The 20,506-nt window shown below is 39.0% G+C and overlaps 1 protein-coding gene across 7 annotated transcripts in view; it reads right to left on the bottom strand.

The window, feature by feature from the left end:
• Positions 1–20,506, bottom strand: part of RALGAPA1 (Ral GTPase activating protein catalytic subunit alpha 1) — a 228,097-nt gene that overhangs the window by 60,363 nt on the left and 147,228 nt on the right. For all 7 annotated transcript variants that reach the window (XM_067533936.1, XM_067533961.1, XM_067533981.1 and 4 more), the window contains 5 exons: positions 19,219–20,080; positions 16,361–16,432; positions 14,727–14,850; positions 12,714–12,869; positions 354–512 (listed from right to left, as the gene is read on the bottom strand). In XM_067533936.1, the coding sequence (XP_067390037.1) occupies positions 354–512; positions 12,714–12,869; positions 14,727–14,850; positions 16,361–16,432; positions 19,219–20,080 (1,373 nt within the window). The remainder of the gene's footprint in view (positions 1–353; positions 513–12,713; positions 12,870–14,726; positions 14,851–16,360; positions 16,433–19,218; positions 20,081–20,506) is intronic.

Raw genomic sequence — 20,506 nt, 5'->3', positions numbered from 1 at the left:
TTTGGAATCATGTACTAACACAATAAAATAAAAATCTAAAAAAACAGACTAATTTAATTTAATCTAATCTCAGCGTTCAAATGAGTACATAAATACTCTAACCTTTGTTCTTGCAGTTTATATTAGTTATCAGAACTGCTTGATGGGATTACGGCCCTTTAGTTCACAGTTGCTTATTTTCCTCGATACACTGCACTCAGTACATGACTTCTATTTTGTAGCTATTACTATTGTTTTATTAAAGAAGGATTACCTTGTTGGATCAATCTATCATGCCAGAAATAACAGCAGCATATATCTAGACAACCCAAAAGTTAGTCAACTCATGAGGAAAAACACAAAAAAACTCTTACCTCAGGTTTTTTCATGATCTGGATACTGAACATGTGGTTTTTCATTGGATAGATAACAATAAGAACATCACCAAATTCTGTAGGAATTATTCCTCTCCTGTAGTCTCGAGTATGCTCTGACCAGACAATGTGCACTTCATCATTTCCCAAATGTCTTAGCTGGAAAAGGGGAAAAACAAAACCATTTTTAACAACTGAAAACACTGTACTTCAGCTGTATAGATATAGTTAAAGTCTGTATTCCGAATGACAATGAGCTAAAAGAAGAATTAAAACTCCAATCGTTTTCCATGCAAGTAGAATTAGGCCAACGATGCACACTTTTGAAAATCTCAACCATATGCTCCAAAATTCCCCTTCTGTTAAATATGTTCTTTTCTGAAAAGTCATTGTAAAAATGACATGAGGTGGCTCCATGTTATTATATCTCAATGGATTTCCTGATCCAATGTGTTCAGTGTACAGATAAAAAGATGTTTCCTCCTACTAAGTGCCAGCCCTGAAAACTCAACCTGGCATCTGACAGCCAAGCAAATTGCTTTCCTTCTTGTGCATCATCACCAGTAACAAAGGTTGTATGTGACAAATTAGATCTTCAGTTACACCTGTGCAATCCCATATTACATCACAGATGACATCTCTGTTGGCCCATTGCCTTCCGTTAGTTTGTACAGCTTTACCTGATTGGAATTTAGTAAATTACTCTGTTGATGATACTCAAGGAACAGAAACCAACTCATTCTTTAACTGTGCTGGCTCTGCACTGATACAAAAAATAAAAAGTAGTCGGCAGATATTACCTTGAAAACACCCACCCAGCCACATCTGTTAAATAAGAAAGTGCCACTTTTATAGCCATTTTCAAAGCATATCTGTACTTTAAATAAAAGTAAAACCTATGCAGCATCTCTGGATAATAAACAGATAGCTCTCAGTAGAGAATAATTTAACAATATAACCTACAAACCTCCTGGAATACTATTTAGGATTTACCTTAAAAGGAGCTAAATTTTAGGACCTAAACAGGTTGTTAGTGGCCTTCTTTGCATGTTTTACAAGTTTGTGCTGTTCTCTGTTGGTTTATAATGGGATACAAGAGTTTTTAAAATAAAGACTCAGTGAAAAGCCACATTCACATTTCTAGCAGAGATGGATGATGTTCTTGTGTCCCAGCACTGTACTGAACCTAGGTCTGCTGAGTCTCAATTTCTGATTCTAACACAGACTTCCCATGTGATCCAAATATAGTCAATTCTCTCTCTAGGTCACATAAATCAGTTACTTACCCTACAATGACTGGTTCTTCAAGATGTGCCCCATGCACACACGATCAGTTTCTTTTGACTAGTGGTGTCCATTGGAACCATGGGGCCACGCCTGCATTGTAGCACTCCCCATAACAGAGTGTATAAAGGGTAGTGTAGCTGTAAGCCACACTCAGTTCCTCAAATCAGAATGCCATAGTAGCAGGACTCTGATTAGTAGGGAAGGCAGGCAGGCTGTGGAGTCTGTGTGTGAACACATCTTGAAGAAGCACAGTTACTGTAGGGTAAGCTACGGTTTTCTCTTCTTCTAGTGAGTGTCAACACAGATTTCACTCTTGGTGACCTTCAAGCAATTGCCTATTTGCCTGGAAGTGGGTAAGAGGAATTTTATTTCAACAAAGATTGTAGGAATGCCCTACGAAAGCTAGCATCCAATGTGGATGCTTGTACCAGGAAATAGTGAATGGTAAATCATAGAAATGTGGGATGGGAAGGGACCTCGCTAGATCATTTAGTTTGGTCCCCTACACTGAGGTAGGACTAAGTATTATCTAGACCATCCCTGATAACAGTTTTGTCTAACCTGTTCTTAAAAACCTCCAATGACGGAGATTCCACAACCTCCTTGGGTAATTTGTTTTAGTGCTTAACTACCCTTACAGTTAGGAATTTTTTCTGGACATCTGACCTTGCTGCAATTTAAGCCTCATCACCCTTTGTCCTGTCCTCAGCAGTTGAGGAGAACAGGGACCTGTCCTGGGAAACCAGGCTGCAGCAGGACAGGTAAGGTGACCTGTCTTTATAGTGACAATCAGTAAATCCAAATATCAGAATTGTCTGGTCCATGCCAGAATTATCATGATAATGTGATGGACATCTAGTCTCTGCTTCCTCAACGCACTGAGCATCATAGGTATAGATGGGAAGATGTACATTATATCTGGAAACCATGGTATAAGAAAGGCGTTCACGGGGGAGCCCTGGCTTGGGCATTTTTTGGAATAAAACATGGAAATTTGTTGTTCTAAAATATTGCAAATGGCTCCTGATTTTGTAAATCCCCATCTGCAAAAGATGCTGTGGAGGGAGCACTTGAGGGGCCTTCAAGTGGTCCCTTCTCAGGGGGTCTTCAGGGACCCACTCATAATTCTTGGACAAGTTTCTGCTGAGTTGGACTGCCAGGATGTTCTGGAGACCAGGGAGATGTAGCACTTCTGGTGTGATGTGAAGACTGATACACCAATGCCAGAGCTGCATGGCTTTCTAATGAAGTGGAGATTGGCTTCCCTTTGCCTGCTGATGTAGTGCACATCCACAGAGTTGACCATGAACAACTGGATTGTCAGGTCCTGAATGAGGGACAGGAACATCCTGCATGCCAGCTGAATGGCGCTGAGTCACAATATGTTTGTGTACAGTACATATTATACAGTACATTTATAACGGGATACAAGAGTTTTTAAAATAAAGACTCAGTGAAAAGCCACATTCACATTTCTCCTGAGGATTTCTTCTGGATGTTCAGTTGTTCAAGTGCATGTTGTACCCCATGGATGGATAAATCTGTTATTGGAGTTTTTGTGAGTAATGGTATAGTAAATGGCACTGCACTGCATACCTGTGTTGGAGCCATCCACAAATTTAATGAGGACAGGACTTATGAGATTCTCATTCAATGTTTCATGCTGTGACTGTTGGGTAGATATACTGATCTCAATCACCTTTGTAAATGTCGAAGGAGAAGTCTGCCACATGTTGTGATATAGGTGCATGCCATGATGTACCCTAAGAATTTGAGGCAGATCCTCACTGATGTACTGGGATTAGTCTGACATTGTCAGATGAATTAGCTTGAAATCTTTGTGGAAAGAGGTCTTCTTTTGCTGACCTGGAGTCTAATACTACTCCAATACACTTTATGCTCTGGGTTAGCGTCAGTGTGGATTTCTCTGCTCACTTTTAGTGCCAGTACCGCGAAGAGATTTAGTGTCCTCGGAAATGATTTGATCCCTTGATGTGGGAATTTCTCCTATACCAGCCAGTCATCTAGATAGGGATACACCTGGATTCCTTGCCTTCTCAGGTGAGTGACCATCATTGCCAGAACATTGATGGCCCTGGATAGGCCAAAGGTAGGTCGTTATACTGATAGTTTGATGTTCCTATCCAAAATCTCTGGTAATTCCTGTGAGCAGGATGTATTGAAATGTGGAAGTGGATCTCTTATAAATGAAGAGCTGTGAACCAGACAGAGGATCCAAATACGGGATGATGGAGGCTAGGGTAACCATAAAGAATTTGAAACAATGGATGAAGGTGTTGAGATGTTGAAGACTGAGGGTAGGTCTACACTAGAAGTGCTACATCTGGTAAATTCGCTGTATGCCAGTGGGAGAGTGCCACATTAACTGGAGTTTACATTCACTTTATATCAAACACAGCACTGGGACAGTTTAGATTGAAAGTAAAACAAGTTTATTAACAAACAGAGATAGGATTTTAAGTGAGTTCAAGTATAAAAGATACTCTTAGAAATGGTTACAAGCAAATAAAAGTGAAAAATGCTTTCTAGAGTCTAAGACTTAATAGAACAAGCTACAGCCTTTGTTCAAGGTAGTTTTCTTACCAATCCACCTTCCAGCAAGATGACTGACCATCCATCTGGTCAGGATCACTTACAAAATCCTAAGTGCTTTGTTTTTAGGTGAACGATAAGTTCGGGTTCTTTGCCCCTCTCTTTATAGTCCAATGAACCTTTGAAATGGAATCTTCTGAAGATTATCCTCCAAAATAAAGTTAATTCAAGCTGCAAGGAAGGCAAAATGGAGTCTCCTGGTGAAGGAAGTTCCATGCTGATTTCTTCCCCTGCTGGTTTTTCCTAAAATGCAAATTGATCTGTTTCCTGCAATCTCCTTCCCCTATCCTCTTGATGGTCCTATTTACCTACTATGTAATTTGCATTCACATTATCTCTTAATATACCTTAGAGATGCCTTCCAGGTGGCGAAACCATGTTTCTTTGTCTAGAGTGGAGTAACTTCAGCCTTGCCTAGCAGATACACTGATAATTTCTGATATGCTTGTAATTTTGAATTTGTCCTCTGTATATACTGATCATGAACATTTTCATGTGGTGTATGTTATTAGCTTCCTACTGATATCGTACACAACACATTTTAGATAAAGGTTATGACATTATTGAGTTGGGGTATATTAACAGGTTAAGCCAGCTGAAACTTACTACCAGATACCAATGAGCTGCTTGCCCTCTTGCACTGGGATGTTGTTAGGGTCACAAGGGGTCCCTGAAGAAGGATTGGAAAGGGGACTGGAGCAGACTGAAACTGGATGGGATATGTCATGCTGATTGTCTTGAAGACTCAAACAGTCCAAAGTTATCCCAGTCCAAGCCTCCAGGAATTAGGAAAGGCAGTTGCCAGAAGAAGACTTGGAGAATCCAAAGAAGACTTGGAAGGTGGATCCTTAAAGTCTTAGAAAGTCTGTGGCCTGTGATCTCTAAAAAGTTGGAAATTGTAGAAAGTCTTCAAAAGTAGTGCCTGATAATTTGCTACTTTCATTTGGAGACTTGCTGAGAAATGTATTTTCCTCCCAAAGAGGTCTAATTTCTTTGGGTTGTTCTCCCAAGAAGTAGATGCAGGTTGCCCTGATTGCTTTCACTCTTCTTGAGTTGCTTGAACCATGAGAACATTGGGGGAAAGGTGTTGACAGAAATATTCATCAGGTGTAGATACACAAAGTCCTCGAGTGATCGTAGTCAAGATCTGAGTCTGTGCCAAGGATGTAGACAGTACTGTAGAATGGTTCTTGGTACAGAAGCAGAGGCAGGCAGTACCAAAATATTCTGTGCTGCAAAGTTTGGTGCCACGGTCAGTGACTTGCTGATGGTATTGGAAGCAGTATGGTTCTTGAGGCAGGAAAGAGACCACTGGTGCTAATTTGGGTTTTGATGCACACAGAGATTTGACACCAGATCGTTAGGCATTTAGAAGAATGAGCCTTAGGGGAGGCTTTCATCCCCCATTTGGACAGGGGGTTTGGTGCCTGTCCTGATCCTTGGAGCGACGCTCCTTTCAGACCCTTTCCGAAGACATCACCAATGCCACTGACGAATGGGGCTCAAGAGGTTTCACAGGAGCCTAGGGTGGTGTCCTGGCTCACCAGGGCACTCAGTGCATAGGATGAGCCTGGTACCTGGAGCTTCTTGGAAGGTCAGCCAGGGTCCAATGGGACTTGCATGGATCCTTCCAGGAAGAAGAGTTTCAGTTTTGCCTCCCCCACAGGAGTTTAACACACACAAAGGAAGTACTACTTTACACAAGGCACAGTCAACCTGTAGAATTCATTGCCAGAGGATACTGTGAAGGCCAATAGTATAACTGGGTTCACAAAAGAATTAGGTAAATCCATAGAGGATTTACCTATCAATGGCTATTAGCTAAGATGGTCAGGGATGCAGCTTCATGCTCTGTCTCTCCCAGTCTCTGACTGCCAGAAGCTGGGAGTGGATGACAGGGGATGGATCACTTGATAATCGCTGTTTTGTTCGTTCCCTCTGAAGCACCTGGCATTGGCCACTATTGGAAGATAGGATACTAGGTTAGATGGACCATTGGTCTGACCCAATGTGGCCATTCTTATGGCTTTTTGAATCCTCTTGAAGAAGGATTTGTAAATTGGGGAGTGCTCCAGAGCACGATCCTCTTCCAAGTGCAATAGGCATTGTAAGTGTCTGACATTCATCAGAATCGCTGCTTCACAGGAGAGGCAGATCTTGAACCCCTGCAAGCTGACGTTAAACATTTTAAGTTCTTGTATAGAGGGGCACTTGTACAGAAGAGTAGGGCCTTGTACAAGGGAAGGAAACCTATCAATACTCTGAGTAAGTCTGAAGTTTTTTTGGGGGGGATGGGAGTAGGGGGGTTTAAGCCAGCGGGCAAAGAAAATTTATCTATGTTAACAATACACTAACTACAAAAATAAATCAGCTCGGAAAAAGGGAAGTGGATACTACAAGATTCTATGATTTCTTCTAGAATTCTAAGGTTTTGTCTCACAGTCACAGGTCTAAGAAGGAAATTAGTGAGAGTTGTGGCTGCCCCACTCTTTATACTCTCTGCAACAGGGAACAAGAGGGTGCCCAGGGTGCATGTGTGGACCCAACAGACACGGCTATTTAAAAGAATCCAATCTTGTGCACCCGGGATGCACACGCACCAAGAGTGGAATCCATGTGGACAATCACTCAAAGAAGAACCTTTATGTGTACAAATTGTCATAGTTTAATTGAAATCTACAGAGCTATGACAATTTACATCAGAAGAGGATGTGGCCCTTTGTGCCTCAATTCCCCATTTGAAAAGTGAGGTAATAACACTACCTTTTTTGCACGCTTTATCTTGTCCGTTTAGATTGTTAGCTGTTCAGGACTGAGAATGTGTCTTATTATGTGCATGAACAGTAGCCAGCATAATGGATCCCCATTTGAGATGGTGATTGAAAGCATGACCATAATGACCAAATGATAATCAATACAAAGGTAATTTAACCATTTCACATATAGTATATGCTTTGAACCTCTTCTCTATTGTAAAAAACAAGTACAAACACAACAATTTGAAAAAGCCAAGTTATCTAAAATTTTAAATCAAATACTTAAAAATATTCTTACTATACAGCCATCACCATGTGTCAGCTTTCTTAATATGTTTATGTTAACCGAATACAAAAGAAATGTGAAATAAATATAACCAGGAGGGATGATCAAATCTAATTTTGATACATTAGTGTCATACACTGTACATGTTACAATACCAGCCAGACTTAATACTAAGCTGCAGGCTATACTGAGATTTCCAAATGGCAGATTGTTCTAAGTGATACCAAGTATAATTGAAGTAATAAACGATAGTAAAAGCAAAGCACACTGTCAGGAAGAATTTAAGTATTTACTTTTTAAAATTAAATGAGTTAGGTTTGGAAAGGCAAGACAACTGAAATAATGCAGGGCTCAATTTACAGAAAATTCCTTTTATTTATCTCTTGCATTAACCCTTGAACTCTTGCCAAAATTATTTGTAATTTCTAGTATCCACTTATCTACAGCAGGAAAGGGGGAAAAAAACTATTTCCTTTTATAATGAAAGCTAGTTTTCAAATTTTATTTTGTTTACCTCAAAAATAAAGTTCACTACAGAGGTACAGCAAGAACACAAAACTGTATAAAAATTTAGGAAGCAGCTTCTTATTGCAGCTACTTTTGGCATAGTTACATGTATTCAACACATCTAAGGCACCTTCACGCATTTGGCTAAGTTCTTTATAAAATGCTATTTTAACACATTACATTTTTTTACTCCTGATTAATTGCAATTTTATAAAAACACTAATATTGCACTAATGGACATGCTTTATGGCCTTATGTCTGAAATCATCCAGTTTGTATTAAAAATCAAACCAAAACAATTAGCTATGATTATGGATCTGTAATTCTTATGAAGGGCTTTGACAATGTCAAATTAAACTTGAGTCATTTATATATCACTAAAAGCTCCAGTTGGATTAATAGGCTAATCATTAGAAAGTGACCTCTTTTGTTTTAACACCATATTTATAACATATATATTAAGACACTTTCACGCCCTCCCCCTCCAAATCTCCTCAAAGTGTTAGTAGCAGCTAGATGGGCATAAACTGCATGAGTGAATCTGAGATCACTCCCATTGTGAGTTGTGAGATTTTATAGTTCTATCTTAATTATGACACTTTCATCATAATTTTACTTCAGTAAGTGTATTTAAAATAATATTTTCTATTTTGACATAGCTTTTCACTTAGAAAAATTCAAAGGTGAAGGAAACATATGCATTAAAAGACTTTATTTGTAATTCATCATTTAAATGTTAATCCCGTCTCAGATCTCCAAAATGTTCCCTTCTCTTCCTTTTGAATTCATCTTCTTTTCTGCTCTCTAACTGCTGTCTTTAGACTTCAGTGTTTCAAAGATATCCCAAGATACTTAAAATTTTATTTACTATTCAGAAAGATTGACAGAAAATAAGTTTTAAATTGGCCGGGCATCTGAAGCACTAGACTCTTGATATTGTAGTGGTTAGGCTGACAGGAAGAAGTTTTATTTTAATTAAATTTAATTTCCATTTATAAGATGAACCATCATCTACCTCTAGGCACATTACAATATAGAAACCAGCAACAATTCTTCAGCTGACCAAAGTACAATAAATAAATTGTACAAATTCTACAAATAAAACACACAGTAAAAACATGGCTAAACACATTCAAAACCCTCAGTGAAAGTTCAAGATCCAAGGTCTTCTTCCACACAGTTAGAATATGTCTACATTGAAAAAACAAAACCCCCACAGCAGTAAGTCTCAGAGTCTGAGTCAACTGACTTGGGCTTATGCTACAGGACTAAAAATAACAGTGTAGACATCCCTGGTCAGGCTGGAGTTTGGGCTCTGAAACCTGGTGACAGGGATGGATCTCAGAGACTGTGTGGAAAGGTCTATTCTACACTGCAATTTTTAGCCATGTAGTGCAATACTGAGACGACTGACCTGGACTCGGAGACATGCTGCTGCAGGGTTTTGGTTTTTTTCCCCCCTTTCAGTTTAGGCATACCATTCATCATCTCCCTTCATTCTCCTCCCCTCATATCATCATTTTTGTGACCTCAATAGCAACAAGTTATACAAATGTGAAAAAAATCATCTTCTGTTGTAAAAAGTCACATGTTGCCCACTGTATTTAACAAGCCTTATATATATATATATATATATATATATATATATATATATATATATATATATAAAATTCTGATTACTACTATGTGTATTGATGAAGTATCTCTAGAGGTCCCAACTGAGATCAGAGGCCCACTGTGCTGGGCAGTGTACAAACACATGAGGCATTCTCTGCCCTGAAGAGTTTACAAACGAAAGAGAGACAGAAGATGGGAGGAGAAATAGAGGCATAGAGAGGTAAAGTGACTAGACAAGATTACACAGCAGGTCAGTGGCTGAGCTAGGAATGGAATCCAGGTCTCCTGACTCACAGTGCAGTACCCTATTCATTAGACCATACTGCCCTCAGAATAGTCTAAATTACTGAAGAATGTGATTATGGGTAAAAGTAGAAAGAAATGGGGTTTAGGTGAGAATGTCAAACTGGAATTGTGAAAATGATGACTGATCTGAACTTTTAAAAAAATTAAATCACCAAAGGACTGGACCAGCTCTGAAATGTGGCTAAAGGTGTTAGCTACGTGGAAAGGATGGTATTATCTTGAAAACAGTTATAGACTTCAGGCTGCACTTTCTGCTGAAACCCGTAACTTTTAAAATGTGGGACTTTTGGTTTTTTTTAAATTTATTTAACAAACTGGAAACAATTTTAATTACATTGACCTCCCATTACTTTTTTAATCACTCTAATTCAAAAAGGTTATTGATATATATTTTTGTATGCAAAGTACACTGGTTTCTCAAAAAAGGCTGAGCCAGGAATCATATTGTTACTTTAGTTATTAAAAAGTTATAAAGTTGATTTTGCTGTTAAGACACTTTCATAATTTGTTTAGAAACCTAAATAATATATTGACTGCACTTTATGAAATAAAATAGTAGAGTAGAAGTGCCCATCTTGGGAAAACAAGAAAATATTTTAAGTTTAAAAAAATTACATGATGCCACTGAGAAAAGTTAGAATTAAAAGTCAGTTTGTAATAAACAATAATGATAACAAAAAGATATAAATTATTTTCTTCAAGTTGAACAAAAAGAACAAAAAAAGTCATTAATAATTGAAGTTTGCCAGAGGCATGGCTATTTCTCTCTCTACTGTCTACTATCTAATTTAATTACAAGTATTAAACTCCATTCTGAGGTCAACCAGCCTCACTTCCTCCAATATTACACTTCAACCAGTGCTCATTAATGTGTCTACTGAATGGATTAGCGCATCTGAAGATGTATGTACAGAGGAAAGGGGGGACAGTCTAATGATAGCCAATTGTTCATTTGTAATAGGACACATGTTCAAGGCCTCAACTTATTATCACTAATGTGGAATTTATTAAATTCTAAAGAAAAAATACCAATACAGAAAGCCATTTCCCTTAAGGTGGATATAAGAGAGCAGACTTCTGCTGAACATTTGTGTCATCAACAAAGCAATACAACTAAATATACTCAATGCTGTCAAATTCCTAACATTTTGATCTTCTTTTAAAGGTAAATATTCTGTGAACACACTTAACTGCAAGACTTAAAGAATAACTAAAACATTAATCTTTGGAGAGTGTATTCATCAGCTATTCCGAGAAGTTAACAGTTCATGTCCAGAAGTCTCAAAGCACTAGAACATGTTATTCAGACTTGGACGTTTTTCTTCCACATAGACTGTTAACTTCATTCCTTTTCCTCTCCTTACATAACAATTCCTGTGACATCAGCTGTGATAAGATGTACAAATGTGACAAAATTCCCAACTGTGGCAAAATAATTGGTTGGTAGAAAGTAATATAAAACAGTATAATCCACCCACCCCAGCCAGTTTTAATAGCTTTTAATAGCTTTTCCAGCTTTTCCCTGGAAAAATCATGGAGCAGGTCCTTAAGGAATCCATTTTAAGGCACTTGGAAGAGAAGAAGATGATCAGGAACAGTCAACACGGATTCACTAAGGGAAAGTCATGCCTGACCAACCTGATTGTTTTCTATGATGAGGTGACTGGCTCTGTGGATGTAGGGAAGGCGGTGGATGTGATATACCTTGACTTTAGCAAAGCTTTTGATACTGTCTCTCACAGTATTCTTATCAGCAAGTTAAAGAAGTATGGGTTGGATGAATGGACTATAAAATGGATAGAGAACTGGCTAGAGCATAGGGCTCAACGAGTAGTGATCAATGGCTCCATGTCTAGCTGGCAACCGGTCACAAGCGGAGTGCCCCAGGGGTCGGTCCTGGGGCCGGTTTTGTTCAACATCTTTATTAATGATCTGGGGGATGGGGTAGATTGCACCCTCAGCAAGTTTGCGGACGACACCAAGCTGGGGGGAGTGGTAGATACCCTGCAAGGTAGGGATAGGATACAGAGTGACCTAAACAAACTGGAGGATTGGGCCAAAAGAAATCTAATGAGGTTCAACAAAGAAAAGTGCAGAGTCCTCCACTTAGGAAGGAAGAATCCCATGCACAGCTATAGACTGGGGACCGACGAGCTGGGCAGCAGCTCTGCAGAAAAGGACCTGGGGGTAACAGTGGATAAAAAGCTGGATATGAGTCAGCAGTGTGCCCTGGTTGTCAAGAAGGCTAATAGCATATTGGGCTGCATTAGGAGGGGCATTGCCAGCAGGTCACGGGAAGTGATTATTCCCCTCTATTCGGCATTGGTGAGGCCGCATTTAGAATATTGTGTCCAGTTTTGGGCCCCCCACTACAAAAAGGATGTGGACAAGTTGGAGAGAGTGCAGCGGAGGGCAACAAAAATGATTAGGGGGCTGGAGCACAGGACTTATAAGGAGAGGCTAAGGGAACTGGGCTTGTTTAGTCTTCAAAATAGAAGAATGAGGGGGGATTTGATAGTGGCCTTTAACTACCTGAAAGGGGGTTCCAGGGAGGATGGGGCTAGGCTGTTCTCGGTGGTGGCAGATGATAGAACAAGGAGCAACGGTCTCAAGTTGCAGGGCGGGAGGTCTAGGTTGGACATTAGGAAAAAGTTTTTCACTAGGAGGGTGGTGAAGCACTGGAATGGGTTACCTAGGGAGGTGGTGGAATCTCCATCCTTAGAGGTTTTTAAGCTGAGGCTTGACAAAGCCCTGGCTGGGATGATATAGCTGAGGTTAGTCCTGCTTTGAGCAGGGGGTTGGACTAGATGACCTCCTGAGGTCCCTTCCAATTCTAATATTCTATGATTCTAATAATACATAAGCTGTTAGAGGAGCAAACATTGTATTATTTTTAGAAAAAACTACCAATTATTTGTAAGAAATTATTTCCTAAAAACCCTTGATTTATTGTTACCCAAAGGAAAAGCTGTATTCAAAACAACTTACCTTTTTTGTTAAAGAGTCATCCGAATCAGAAGGCATTCTTGTTGACACATGAAACATTACTTCCACTGTAGAGGTAGCAAAATATGGAGTGGTCAATCCAGTGCTTTTGTTTTTTTGCAATCCTCCCATAAAACCACAATGGTTTGTGAGATTTACCTAAGATCAAAGCCCATGTAACATTAGGGGGAAAAAGTCATTTCAGGTAGTAAATATACTCTTTAGAGAAAACCTTTTCATTCATCATAATACACATTTAAAAAATCCATAATTCTGCGCTGATGCTGATTCGTTTGTACTATTATATTTATCTAAAGGAGCAGGGGCTCACTAATTAGACGAACTTAATTAGAAAAGAAACTAAATGCACTGAAAGAGCATCTATATTTATTGGCTCAAGAGAGTATAACAAGAATCACAGAGACTGGTCAGGGTCAAAGGAGGAAAAAAAGCAAAAGTGGAAACAGTGATTAATAGTTTGCTTAATGATCAATAAACTGCAGTAGCTTGAATGACTCAAGCTTGCTTTTTGAATTTGCATGTGAATTCCAAAGGCAATATATCAGTTCTTGACTTGAGCTGTGAAAAAGTTTTGACCAAAGCTGGCAAATTTTGGCTTGCCTGGTGACTTTCCACATAAATTCTAAGTGTAGGGAATTTTTCTTTTTGTCAGAAAACATCAATTTTCACTTTGTGAAAATGGAAAATTGTGAAATTCCGTAACTGAAAATTTGCAAATATGATGGTAAGTCTTAAATTTGATGGAAACAGACTTCTTTACAATTAAAGAAGTTTTGCAAACCTGATTAAGTATAATGTATTATTTCAGTTCTGCAGCAACATTTTTACAAAGTTAAATCAAACATATTAAAACACATTTAATCTGACACTAGGAAATAATGGTTTTGCTATTACACCAACCAAAAAAATCCAGAATTTCATGCCAAGAGGCTAAAACATTTAATATGCTGTCAGGGAAAGTAACCTCACCTTAAAAAAGGCATTTATTTTAGATTTATAATGCTAAGAGAAATAACTCACTGCAAAAGGATTACTCCTGACTTTCCTCCTCAAAGTTCAGGAATGGGAAAAAGTATGGGACAACAATATCTGTGTTTGTGATGGGATCAGCAGAAATATAGCAGTTGCCCTTCCTTCCTGTTGGGAAGCCGGAACAATCATAATCGGTTCTTTATGTGGTAGATCTCTATTTCTTCTGAGGAGCAGAAAAGCAACTGTGGGTACTGGCTCCCAGGAGAGTGGGATGGCTGTGGTGGCACTTCTGTGACAGTTAGAATCAGTTATGATTCCTGCACTTCTATGGGACAGGTTTATGCCTGAAGCTTCTTCCCTAATGGTGGTAGTTGGGGGTCAGTCCTGGGCAGCCAGAATGTGATGGTGGTTAGTATACCAAAAGGCATTTGGACCAGGGGAGAGTCAGGGGAGAACCATATTTAACTGGTGCTCTAATGATGACAGTGGTCCTTATATGATTATGCCATACCATCCATTTGCAATTGGTGAAAGAGACAGGGATGTGTGTGTGTGTGTCTCTCTCGTAAACAGGGGAAGAGGGTGAGAGAAGCAGCATGCCATTATTTCTCCAACTCCCAAATTTAAATAATACGCAGAACCTTAAATGGACTTAACTTTCAGGCCTGCAGAAGAATAGACAGTCTAGTTAGTGTATAAAAGTCAGAAACAGACTGGCTTTCTATTGCACACTGTTGAACAGCCTCTGATTATGTAGCAGCTTCCACAGGTACCTCTTTCAAAGCCAGAAAAGCTTTGCTGTCTCAACAGTTGAGCTACATAGCATCACTGACAGAAGTAAAACCACAATTTCCCTCTTAAAGTCCCATTCTCAGAATAAGATTTTTCAGTAATTGTGAGCAGTAATAAGGAATAATAGAGATGGAAGATTAGAGAGAAAAACAATAAGCCTCACATTTTATATTTGTTTTCTACAATCTAACACAAAACTCAGAAAGTATAAATAAAACTTAAAACAGATACCTCCCAACCAAGGCCTGCTACAAAATCCTCATAGGCTTGGCTTCCTCCAGTGTTAGTGAGAATGGAGTGTTTATCTTCCTGTCCCTCAGCAACATAAAATACTGCTATCTTGTGCGTCTCTCGGCTGTAAAACACAGGATTGTCATTGGATTGTTACCACATAAAAGTGCACTTCCTAGTCTTAACACAGAGACAGACAATGAAAACACTGCACATAGATCATAACTTTCAGAATAAAAAAGGCAGTGAAAGTGCAGAACAATTAAAAGGCTTTTTCTTTCTGTTCTTTCTATCTTTTTGTATTCTCATCCTCTTCTCTATTCTTTTTTATATCTTCTCTTTTACAAGCTTGCTAACAGGAACTTATGTCTGAAGGACCAATTCAGCACAGTTAGACATAGGCTGAAATTAGCAGCAACAAATGGTATAATAATGTATTCAGAAAGTTAAGTAAGAGATTTACAGTTAAGATACGAAACAAGTAAAACCTCTGATTTGGGCATTATTTTACATTACGAAGGAGACTTTTCATTACCCATAAATAGTGGTATCTTGAGTGACAAATATGTCTCAGGGAAATGATTTTAATATCCTCAAGTAGCAAGGTAACTTCTTGTGTCCTTGGATTTCTGATTGGTGGATTCAGAGTTGAGCAACTTAACAGAGTTTCCCGAAACTGTCATACTAATTCTGATAATACTAATTCTATAGCTGTTATGGCAGTCACATGATCCTTGGAGGACAACTGACAAAATGCAGAGTAGCCAGCAAATTGTAAATTCCCTAGCCCATTCTTTAATATGGTCTTTCATATTCAAAAATACCCTCCCAATAAAGAGAAAGAGCACTAAGCAAAATTTAAGATCTTTTAAAAATTAAATGTACCTCTAAAACTTTCACTTACTCATCTTGAAGCTAATCTACTGATGGGAAGAAACACAGAGATCTCAACAATGTTGCCACTTGTGTACAAGATGGCATTTCTCGGACATCCACTACTGAGAGACTGCATGCAATGTAATTAACCGCCCCCAGATGCTACTTTGGTATCCATTTGTAAAAGACTTAATAAAACATCTTAAAAGGAAAACTACAAGCCCTTGGTTTGAAAAAGTGGCCTGCAATGGACACTGTCTGAAACCTTTGTTGGTCACCGTTTCATCCTGAAATAGCTCTAGCTTTCCATTAGAGCCTCAACTCTAATCATTTTCATTCCTCCTCAGATATTGATGGCTTTGAGCCACAGCTATAAAATTAGTTTCAAAGCTATTGTAACTGAATTTTAGAATGTCTCTCTTTTATAAGATATGTAAGTACAGTATATATGGGTATCATAGCATGCTTTACATAATGATTTTCATGGAACAGAGCAGAAATAGTATTTGACAGATGAACTACCTGTTTTTGGGGGGTTTATTCTCTTTCATGATAATCTATTCATTCAATTTTCATTTCATTTTAGTTTCACTTAATTCTTAGCATGTACTGCTTCCAAAATTTAGTGAGCACGAATCATTTATCAGAACATAAACTAGTCTTCAATTCCATATAAACAAGAATTGTAAAAATTGGAAAAATAAAATGATTAAATAAATTAGGAAGGGTAATTAGACAATTTTTAATAGATAACTTACCATTGTCTTGAGTCCAAATTTCTAAGTTCTCGAAGCAACTTTTCATTTTTTTTCAGGAGATGAAAGCTCCTTCTAAATGGAGAAAATTAGTAACATTTTCATCCTGTTTAGTAAAGAGTATAGGACAATACAAGAACATATTTCAGTTTCATTCATGCAATCACCCAAAATTTTCTTGCCTTCTCAAATTTCCTTTAAAAATAAGTTCTATGTATTGTTAATCTTATGCCAGAATGTCTTCTGCATGCTTCTTAGAGCCCTCAGCATAACCCTACTTTTGCCCACTTTTCTCCCTCAACCTAGTGACTCCAGCTGTCTGCAGAAAACTAGACAGGACTTCCTTTGGAGCCCATATAATTTACTCCTTAGTAGGCCTGAGGATAGCAGCTTAGCAATACAGGACAGATTCACAAATCACGAGGCCAGAGGAGACCATTTGTGATCATATAGCCTGATATCTTGTATAGAACTTCCCCTAAATAAATCTAGTTTCACTGTTAAATATTTACCCTTATTTCCAGTCGGAATTTGTCTAGCTTCAACTTCTAGCCATTGGATCGTGTTACACATTTCTCTGATGGACTGAAAGGCCCATAACAAAAATGTTTCCCATGTAGATACTGTGACAAAGCTCTTCCTCTACCTTGATGGGTCCAGCGCTTCCTTCTAGCAGTACGTCAGGGAATTGCTTTACCCCTTAGTGTTTCTTCCACCCTCTAGTGGTGGGTGAGGGTAATGCATCTGCTCTAAGATGGCTGCTCCTTGCTGGCTCCTGGTCCTGTCTCTGGTTCTCACAGGCCCTTGCCTCTTCGCTGGGGCTCTTGGCCCTCCAGTGAATGGCCGGTAGAGGGACCCGGTCCCACCCTCAACTCTGGGACCCAATCCAGGGACCCTACAAGCTGCAACCTTATGTTGTGGCTTCAGGAAAGCTGCTAGCTTCCCTGGGTTACTTCCCCGTGCCACTTGACTTAATGTCCATACCCTGCTCGGACAGGGGCCCTTCCTGGCCTCCTTGCCAAAGAAGGTTCTTGACCTCTGACAGCCCCATGGGCATGGTAGTGTCCAAACCAAATGTCCAGTTCAATCTTTCCCTTCTGGAAGGGTCTCTTTCCTTATGCCTCCAGGCCTGGGAAAGGTCCTTTGCCCTCTTTGGGCAGGGTTTCCCTCCCCTAATCTTTGTACCTGCAGGGTTCTCTCCTGCCAGCCTTCTGCTCTCTCTCTTAAACCCTCTTGGCTCTTGATAGCTTCTTGCCTGCTCACACACACTCCAGTAGCTCACCTCCCTCCCACAATTCCAGCTGCACCTTTTCTCAGGAGGGGAGGCTTGTTAACAAGTCCTGGGCAGGGCATTGATTGGCTCCAGGTGTATTAATTAACCGGGAGTAACCCCTGCTCAGCTACCAGGGGAAAAGGGACTTACTGATCCTAGGGCTGATATATTGGCCTTCTAGTACTATCCAGTAGCCATGCAGTCTGACCCTGTCACAGAACTCAGACTATAACCAAGTCACCCCTTAACTTGCTCTTTGTTAAAATAAATAGATTGAGTTCCTTGAGTCTATCACTATAAGGCAGGTTTTCCCATAATCTACCAACCTAGAGAATGCATTAAAAACTGAACTCTACATTCCTGAATTGTAGAGCAAAGCAGAGTCTATCAGCCCACCTAGTCATCTGTAAACACTTTTTGTTTGTTTGCTTAAGAAACAGTTATATTACAACAAAATAACTACTACCCAATTTTTAAACCTGCTTAAGATACTACCCATAAAACATACTGAAGTGAGGTTAAGAGCAGTACCCATTGGAAAACAGGCTGCTTTGGCAAACTAAAGGCCCACTTGTGTTGCAACCATTCTTAAAACTTATTTGCTACCAAAGTTCTTCGTGATCAAAATGTTTCACTCATATGACTGCAATGTTATTTTACTGATCCAGACTTATTTTAGTTCTAAAGAATATCTATTTTTCCTTCATAATATGGACATATTTTGATGCCTAATTCTGATCTTCTAATTATCAGCTCAGCATTTCATTCAACAGAGAGATATGATTTTAGAAAGACCCTTAAATTCTGGAATACTGATTTTACATTTTAAAAAAGTCATTATCAATACAAAAAGTACATTTCTTTTCCACTGAACATTTTTTACCTCCTATTGTTATTTGCAACATCTAAGATTACCCAAACCGAAAGAAATGAGAGAAAAAACCCCCTCTTTACTTTTCAGTTTTCTATTTGTACACTTTTCTAGGCAGAGGACATGTGCATGCCCTTTCCTCAGGCAGGGCAAGAGGGTGTTTACCAGTAACACAGCAACAACAAACCTGCTGCGATTCTAGAGCTTGGGTCTGGTAGTGAGAGGTGCCTTGTCTTTTCCATCTCTCTGCAGAAGCATGGAGGAGAGCATACAGGAGGCAGCAAGGGTGTCTTTCTTCACTCATCTAAAGTTTCTTAATGGAGCTGGTGAGGAGAGCAAACTAGGAAGAGAGGGGATTTTCCCACCAATATATCCCTGCACTGAGCTGGAAAGGATGTTCTTTACTTTCAAACCCTGTGGACTGCATGGATTTTAGGGAGCAATAAGGTCAGCAGGCTGACGTCCTGTCCCCAGTCTCTCCACACTGTGGATTGAAAGTAACAAAACAGCCTTCTCCCCCTTATTAGATGCAACTCCCCCATTACAAAAATTCTGCTGACAATTGGCCAAAGGCATTCTTGCCCTAACCAGTTCTACTGTCTACAGTTAGGAGGATTAATGAAATGATGAAGGGAGAGTTACATATTGTTACCAAACAATGTCATTTTTAACAAATAGTAATTCATGTTAAATAATATAGTTATCTTCTCTTTTTACCTTTTATCCCATGAATTCATTCCCAATATACTGAGAAGTAATCTGCAATAGTAAAATGCCGATTGGGGCTTTTGTGGAGTTGGCTCATCCTGTTCCACAGCTTTCATATTTAAGTCACTAAAGTGTCTTTCAACAAATTCTCTCTCTTCTGTGTGTTGTTTAAGGATTGCATTGATGACATCATTTTCTTGTTTCTCTGAGATGCAGATAGGTTGAGGAGCAGGTATATTGAGTGAGACTCCTGTTCTCTGTAAGCATTCAGGACTAGTGACACCTAAATACTGTAACAGCTCATCAAGAGCATCTTCTTCATCCCTGATTGTATCCCAAGTTGGCACAGTCTCCCTAAATTTTCTTTTTACCTGAAGTGCAATTCTATCCCTTACAGATACATCCTCTATATGCTCAGATGCTGGAGCATCTTCTGGTTTCTCTTGCTGAGATACAGAAAGTGCCAAAGAAGTATGTTCTGATAATCCACATAAAGATGACGGCCCATACAAAATGGCAGAATCCCATGAGTATTTACCAGATAGATCACGCACTATAATTCTGACATTTGAATTAGCAGATGCAAGTCCAGCAGACAATCCTCCTCCAGGCATACTCTCTTCTGCTTGGATTTGTATACAAGAGACTAAAGTAGTGTTGTTTAACACAAAGAACTGGAGGTTTGGGCTCTCAAAAAGTTCAGGAGAAAGTTCAGGACTTTCACTGTAAGGATTGTCATTGTTCTCGCAAACTTGACTGGTTAGCATAGCAGGGCCTCCACTCATCGGATAGTGGTCTAAGTGGTTCACCAGATGTGTTATCACAGTACGAGCGGCAACAGAGATTAAGCCTTGTTGCATATGAGTTTTCACTGTAAGACAAAGAATACTGAATTTAAAATTAGTTTGGGGAAGCAACATGGAGATTTAAATATTTATTCTGGATTTTTATTACCTAGATTTTTAAACAAAGAATGAGCTTTATGAGGCATAGGCACATCTAAAACAACAATGGAAAATATGGATTTCCAGGAACTTTGGTTCTAGAGTGTAAAGAAAAAGGTAAAATAATCACACAGTTACAGAAAGAATAAACATTCTGTAGTTTTAGAGCTTAGCCCATTTTCTCACCATAGCTTTTATGTAGAGCATGGGTCCACTTAGATATATAATAGTAATTCTTAAACTATTGAAAAAACAGATCTTAAGTTGCTGATGAAGTAGAAGCTATTGTACGATAAGCACTCCAATTTTCAAAATTGAAATAGATTTTTATATTTTGGCACAGTAGTACTCTG

This window comes from Emydura macquarii, unplaced genomic scaffold (assembly GCF_026122565.2).
Source record: "Emydura macquarii macquarii isolate MOO-44397 ecotype Brisbane River unplaced genomic scaffold, CSIRO-AGI_Emac_v2 contig_374, whole genome shotgun sequence".
In the NCBI taxonomy this organism is placed as follows: Eukaryota; Metazoa; Chordata; order Testudines; family Chelidae; genus Emydura; species Emydura macquarii.
Note: the sequence above shows the minus strand (reverse complement) of the source record. Positions and strands in the feature narration are given on the sequence as shown.